Source organism: Amphimedon queenslandica, unplaced genomic scaffold (genome assembly GCF_000090795.2).
Source record: "Amphimedon queenslandica unplaced genomic scaffold, v1.1 AMPQUscaffold_13403, whole genome shotgun sequence".
In the NCBI taxonomy this organism is placed as follows: Eukaryota; Metazoa; Porifera; class Demospongiae; order Haplosclerida; family Niphatidae; genus Amphimedon; species Amphimedon queenslandica.
Genome location: NW_003546361.1, coordinates 201609 through 209408, shown reverse-complemented (window position 1 = coordinate 209408; position 7800 = coordinate 201609). Strand labels below are relative to the sequence as shown.

Sequence of the window (7800 nt, the reverse complement as noted above, 5' to 3'; positions counted from 1 at the left end):
CACAAGGCACTGGTAGTACTGTTATGCCAGGCAATCCAGCATATGCTGCACCAGAAGCTCGTGATCCTGATCAACACAGTCCAGCAATGGATGTCTACAGTTACTCTGTTCTCCTTATGGAAATGAGGACAGCAGAGAGAGAAGTACAATCTATTAGTGTCTCCTGGTCTGATATGGAGTCTCTCATACAAAGAGGACTTAATGCTAATCCTAGAGCTCGTCCTACTATGGCTCAAGTAATAGAGTCATTGAAAAGGATGAAGATTTGATTAATTGTTTGTATTTTGATATTCTAATTATTACTGCTGCCTTTTAGTTAGTTTTCTATTATTTTAGTCCATTTTGTGTATTTATTTATGTAACCAACATTATAATTATTTTTCTGGCTTCTCTTATCCTTTGTTGTTTGCTCTTGGTTCTGTTATTCTTGTTTTTTTTTATAAAAAATTAATACTTTTAAATTTAAACAAAAAATTGCAGCAGAATATCACTTGTGCACGAGAATTGATGAGTGAACTGAACGTGACAGAGTTTGGGAGTGTCACTGAAGTCAGCCGCATACACAATGTGCATTAATTACAGTAATTTTTATTATTTTGATTCCTTATCAATATCAGTTTAGCAGCACATATTTCTTTCACTGGTACAGAGTTATCATAACCATGTGGAGTATGATAAGTGAGATAATTTTTTAACAACACTAATGTATTTCCAGGCAGCATGCACTGTTACAGATAATGAGAGAAAGGACAGAATTAGGGAATGACAGAAGATCATTTCTCATGAAGAACAAATTTCACAATATCATAATCAAGAGAAGCAAAGTAAACATAAAGGAACCACCATCCACACACCTCGATTAGTAATGCCTAATAGCTTATTGTATGTATGTGCTCTTGATTTTTTGCTGCTCATGATTTTGATTTATTAGCAACAGCTGGATTTAATTGTTTTTACAATAAAAAATACAAAAAATTACAAAAAGTCCTAAATCTACTGTTGAAATGTTCCATTTTTCTCACTGTTTTATTTAGACTACATAACACAAGCCAAATCCAGAGCAGCAACAAATAGGGGACACTTCAATCCTTCATACAAAGCATTGACATGACGGAAAGAGGCTAAATAAATTTTGATGAACTCCAGTCCCTGGGACCTTCTCCCTATTAAGATCAGTGCATTCAAATAACTTATTATTTCTATTATTAAAGTGCTCAGGAGCCAAGGAATTATATTCCATTGTCCATGATGCAGGACATGCTGTTTTAGCAGTGGAATCAACGGATTGTATAAAAGAAATAAAGACAATTGTACAGGGAGTTGTGGAGCAATTTTAAAATTTATGATAAAAACTAATTTTAATTGGAATCACCTTAGGCTTTTTGCACAACGTATAGCATATGTATATGCATCAAAAAATTTAATGAAAATGTAGAATTCTCTACTTATTCAATTATGGCAAAATTTGGACCAAGACCTGGCTTGTACTGCCTGGCTCTGTCCAATTTTGGAGCAACTTTAAAAATTCATTAAAAAATCCAATTTTGATTGAAATTAGTTTAAGCTTTCTACACAACTTAATTACATGTATATGTATGTTTGTATGTATATGTTTGTATACATTCACTCACTCATTAGTGCCAGTATTTCTGTTTTTCCTTATCTTGTACTATGCTGTTAATGTCATCTTTCAATATAATAATGCAGAAACTGAGTACATGATGCATGCATTTTAGAAAGACCTTCTTGCTATCAGGTCTTGTACAAAAGCATGTGTTCTCTCAAAAATGTATCCATAATCATAAGATGGAGCTGAAGGCCTCACACTGAAACCAATATGTATAATTGATATTCAATTCAACTAACAAGATCTGTTGTATCAAATGGTACTGCTGTACTATTGAATTCACTGCAGCTAAACTGAAATTCAAAATTAACAAATAATAATAAATGATAGCTTTTTATAGATTACTACATCATTAATTTGACCCAAATTATGTGAATTGCTTGTTGATAAAAGTGATGTAACACTGTCAATAAACTATGGGAAAAATTGTACTGATATTTGAAGAGCAATCCGTATTCACTTACTGTATCTATCTCAATATAAAGGAATATAGTCATTGATAGGGATGATAGTAAGAGTCCAAGTGTTAGAATACAGTACTATACATAGGAATAATGTAATACTGCATACATTGAATTGTATCCACTACTCACTGCAGCATAAGTACATACGTGGTGCACTAGAATGCTACCAATTCCAAAGCTAGCTGTAGATATAGAAGAAAATAAAATTTTAATCATAATCTATACCAATTAATATCTGAAGTATTGAGATGCATAGGACTCCAATCAAATAATGCTTCACCTATAGCAATAGAAGAATGAAGATCTTGACACCAAATGGCAATGAAAACAACATCGCAATTGTTAATGTTTTTAAGTCTCGCCATGCCCCGTAGCAAAGGGGCCTAGCAAGACTAATGTTTTTATAGTTTTTGTTTTTTTGATTGGTGATAGCATATGCTAACAATGCTACCATGGTCATAAATCTAATTCTTATTTTAACTGCTTCTGATTCCAATACATCAGTAGCAATAACAAGTATTACTATACAGAATCCACTGGAGCCACAAGCAAGAATCTAACAAACACAACAACAGGTTAAAGGAAGGAATGCTTATCATTAATATCAGCTCAAGTATTTTGATGCATATCATGAAGGACTTCTGCCATGATATCTTTCTACTGTAGTCTTCATTGAGCTCAGTAAGTGTCTATGCAAATACAGTACAATACAGTATTTATGGTATGATTAGCAAGCATAGGAATAGCAGAGTTTTACTTGTCTTAGGTCTTCCATAAATAATAGAGTAAATAGGGTCTTCACTCATCATCCAGCCACACCTACCAATACAAACAACGCCCACTCATAATAGATCACGTGACTTAAAGCACCGCTTTTCCAAGTGGGCAGGCCAGTGGCCAGCAGGCAGCAGCCAGCAGGCCTGATGGCTTGGTTGTTTGGTTCTAAAAGTAAGTCCTAATATTACTATTCCAGTGATCATGTACTGTCAATCATTGATATATAGATCAACTGAATAAAAAAGCCTTTCACCGCACTGTATCAGTAGGTGATTCACTGTATGTGTGGGCTGGTGATCAGGATGGTTTACCTAAAGTACATGATAGTGAAGAGAAGAGAAGGATCACTAGTAATATACAGCACTTTACTCCTCCAACTGGTCAATGGATCACTAGAGGTACTACTGGTACTCCTCCATTAGGAGTGAGGGCATACTCCTGTACTGCAATAAACGATCAACTGTATTATTTTGGGGGATGGTGTGGCCATGACAAATGCTTTCACAACAGTATTACACAACTGGATACCATTAGTGTTCAATGGAGAGAGTTAGAACCAACTGATGCAACTAGACCAGTTATGAGGAGAAGTGCTGGTGGAATGATATCATTTGAACATGATGGAGTGCACCATTTACTAATGATAGGAGGACAAGGATCTAAGCCAGCTGTACAACTACCTCATTATAAATATATTAAGCTACCTAATGGAGACTGGCGTACTAATGAGCACTCAATGTATAATCTATCATCAAGTAAGATTTTGTATTACTGTTTGAAACTATGTTGATATTAATAATTTAGGAAAATGGAATAATCCTTCAATCATTGGTCAGTGTCTACCACGTGCTAACGACTTTATCATTGAAAAGATCAACAACACTAGAGCTGTTCTGTTTGGTGGAGTAGAGACTGATGATGATGCTAAGAATACTTTTGCTAACAATATTTATATAGCAGAGATATCAATCAGCACTGTGGTATGTTAAATTATGTGTACTGAATGTATGCACACACACACACACACACACACACACACACACACACACACACACACACACACACACACACACACACACACACACACACACACACACACACACACACACACACACACACACACACAAACAATTATTATTGCATATACAGTAATGAATAACTAGAAAGAGTGTAAAACATTGAGAGACTCTTCCTCATCGTCACACCTCCAAGTCACATCCCAAGCATACGTATGCATGCATACATATAGAAATTTTCATAAGTAATGGTTTCTCCTAATTATAATTATTCACACACAATAATTAATTAATTACATCATACATATAATTCATATAAGCACCACATGGCCCCTAATAATGGCTACCCAAGTCACATTGGTCTCCAGTACTAGCTACCCAGGCCCATACTACACTCCCAGAGGAACTAGATGTACATGTAGGTGAGTTGTCATCTACAAAAAAAGACATAATCCTTAAAACCACAGAGCCTACACTAGTCTTACACATGCATGTACATGTGCTACAAAAACTTAGTATCAGCCTATTAAAGCAACTCCAGTTTAGGACTATAAAGATTACTTAAAACTTGCCTGACCTGACTGAAGTGGATTTGGCAGAGCAGGGAGAGTTGGACGCCCGAAAAAACATTTTAACCTGCCACATCTGGTTCTCAAGGCCAGACTGCTGGTCTCTTCGGAGGGTCACGTGAGAAAAACCACACCTCTTACTATAATGACTAACACACATGAACAAGCAACAATAATGGTAACAAAAACTAACTAATAGCAAATATAACTAAACCACATAAACAAAACTGGAGCAAAAGACCATCTGATGGCGACCTTATAACATGGGTCAATGGGAGGGAATCACAGGCATTGGCCAATCATTCCAATTGAGGTACACCCCAACGCTAGGTTACGGCTATGGTTAGCTGGGTTAAGAATATCTATCAACACATGAAAATTAATTTATGATTAAATAATTTATGATTTAATACCCATCTATCATTAAGCATTGCGGCATCTAAGTGTGTGAGGGCAGCAAAGAAAGTAGGACGCCCTGTAAGTCATGTATTTTAAAACAATTTACAATCAAAAATTAACTGTATAATCAAAGTACATGTAGCATACAGTGTCCTTTATATGTAACATGAACCATAACTGTGTGCATACAGGGGCATATCTAGAAACTTAGAAAGGGGGTGCTGAAGGCGCGCAAAGTGCACCACAATTTTGGTCACACTATACCCTTTTTGCGGTGGTAAAACGGCATTTTCCTTCATTTTTGTGAATTATGGGTGAGATCAAAATAATTTCAAGCATACTGGTACTTCTGACGACTTCTGGTCGCTCCTTAAAGCATTGGAAACTGCTGTATTCATGATCAGGGGGCTAGATAACTTTGTTAAGAGGCTTGGTAGTGATGCAAAAATCCAGGATTGGAGTAATTTTTTTCTGAGCCCAGCCATGAGGGGGTGCTCAAGCCCCCCTCAGCCCCTCCTGGATACGCTCCTGGCATAGGAGTAGTTAACATAGAGTTCAATTACATAAACACCTTATCAGTTAAACCAATAGCTGAGTGAGGCTCAGGGCCTCAGACAGTGCGGGGAGAGTTGGAGCTCCATAAAAGATTGTTTAACCCGCCATTTCTGGTTCTCAAGGCCAGAATACCTGTCCCAGCAAGCATATTTAAAAATAGAAGGGAACCCCATACTCTGTTAATTGCAACTCTTGAATGTGCATGTTGAGCTTTGAAGATCCCAGTACTTTCAATTGAGGTGCAAGCCCAGTGCTAGGCTACTGTTATGGTAGCTGGGTCCTGAGACATAGCCCGGGGGTTAGGTCAAAACACTAACACACACACACACAAACACACACACACACAAACACACACACTAGTGTCATTGTTAATGGGTGTGGTTATTTTATTTTTAGTTCTGGCAGTGTATAAAGAAACCTGAAGCAATAGACCTATGGCCTGTGGGTAGATACTGGCATGCTGGTGCTATTATTATAACTGGATCAGACTGTCCTATGCTAGTGATAAGTGGTGGGTTGGATGAGAAGAATAAGACAATAGATGATTGGTGGATCTTTAACATCACTCGACATTCCTGGATAAAGGTATGTACAGTGAGATGCCTGTAAATTATTAATATATTTCTATTAACAGTTATGTGTACATCACTCTGTTAGTAAAAGATATGGTCATTCTCTCTCAGTGTTCATTATGAGTCCTCATTGTGTCTGGATAATAACTACTGGAGGGTATTTGAGAGAGACATTTGTCACTAATCCTAACATTGTTATGTTAACTAAATTAGGTCAGTGTATTAGCCACACCCACCAATAAATACTATTAATTACCTACCGTAATTCTTCTAAAAATTCGCCATAGTCACTTTTGATAAATAAATTTTAAAAACGAATAATTAGAATAAACTAAGCCTTTATGGCCAACTAACAATTAATTGTGATGAAACAGGAGGCACTAAGGTGCATGTTTGGACAAGATATTGTAAGTCTGTCGATGCTTCTTTGTTGCTTGACTGATACAATCTGAATCTTGAACTTAGGCCTACTAATGGCAATCATCTGTCCAGCGGAGTGCTGCTCGAGGCATCACTGTGAGTTGGACATGATTTTCAGCCTCTTCCAGCACAGGTCCATGTGTTATAATGCTGTCGAGTGTCGAAATTGGAGGGAAATGGTGAAATTAGAAGAACTTCCATCTTAATTTACAAAACAAATAATTAGAATTAATTTTGAAATAAAAGTCCTTAAAAATTATTTATTTTCGAAATTAGAGGTGCGAAATTTTAGAAGAATTATGGTAATTACTTTGATGTACATGTACTTAATGTTGCATTAGATCGACACCCTCTAATTAAAAAATTATTAATATTGTATTTTAGTTACTAACAGTAAAGGAGAGTGGACAGTAGATGATTTATTAGATACCAATGGTATGAATAATGAAGAATACAAAAAGAAGTATCAGCAGCAACTACAGACAGGAAGAAAAATATGGTTGGAGGAGTACCAGAAACCAAGAAAAGGAGAAAGAGCTGATATTGAGCAAACCATACAAGCTCTTTTGAAGAGTCTTTTAGAGAAGGAGAAAGAAGCACAAGTTGCTCATCGAAAATTGGAACAGAAGGAAAGAGAAGAAGCAGAGAAAGAGCAAGAAATAAGAAGATATTGTCATCAACTACAACAGAAGGATAGGGAGCATCAGGTGGTACTGCAGGAGAAGGATAGGGAGAAGCAGGAGAAATTACAACAGAAGGATAGGAAGCTACAGGAGAAGGATAGGGAGCATCAGATGGTACTGCAGGAGAAGGATAGGGAGAAGCAGGAGGAATTACAACAGAAGGATAGGGAGCTACAGGACAAGGAAAGAGAGCATCAAGTGGCACTAAAAGGAAATCAGGAAGCACTACGACAGAAGGATATTGTGATACAGGAGAAGGATAGGGAGCTACACGAGAAGGATAGGGAGCTACAGGAGAAGGATAGGGAGCTACGTCAGTCTCAAGAGGCAGTTCGTAAATACCAGCAACAAGCACTTACTGATGATCACTGGGTTATTAATAAAGATGAGGTGACTTTGACAGAGGACGAGTTAGGAAGAGGATCTTATGGTGTCGTTACAGTTGGTATTTTTAGAGGTTTAAGAGTAGCTGCCAAGTCACTTCATACTATCATCATCTCAGATTTTAATCTAGGTCTCTTCTCCAGAGAAATGAGTATAGCATCACGAGTACGTCATCCTAACCTGGTTCAGTTTATTGGTGCAACTAAAGTGGGTAATCCTCTCATCTTGACCGAGCTGATGAGCACTAGTCTTAATCAGGAGCTTCACAGAAACCGATTAACCAATGAACAGATTCTGAGTATTGCTCAAGATATAGCTTTAGGCCTCAACTACC

General features: G+C 37.0%; 2 protein-coding genes across 3 annotated transcripts in view; both read right to left on the bottom strand.

The window, feature by feature from the left end:
* The window catches only part of LOC109582060 (uncharacterized), a 7641-nt gene extending 4712 nt beyond the window's left edge, over positions 1-2929 (bottom strand). Inside the window, exons 1-3 of one of the 2 annotated variants that reach the window (XM_019996633.1) lie at positions 2849-2929; positions 2317-2780; positions 2221-2269 (exon numbers count right to left, since the gene is read on the bottom strand). In XM_019996633.1, coding sequence (XP_019852192.1) covers positions 2221-2269; positions 2317-2456 — 189 coding nt within the window. In that variant the 5' untranslated portion in view covers positions 2457-2780; positions 2849-2929. The remainder of the gene's footprint in view (positions 1-2220; positions 2270-2316; positions 2781-2848) is intronic. The other variant, XM_019996631.1, reaches the window with a different exon arrangement.
* A 4787-nt stretch (positions 2930-7716) lies between these two features.
* The window catches only part of LOC109582052 (uncharacterized), a 2148-nt gene continuing 2064 nt past the window's right edge, over positions 7717-7800 (bottom strand). Inside the window, exon 7 of the mRNA XM_019996613.1 lies at positions 7717-7727. Within this exon, the coding sequence (XP_019852172.1) occupies positions 7717-7727 (11 nt within the window). The remainder of the gene's footprint in view (positions 7728-7800) is intronic.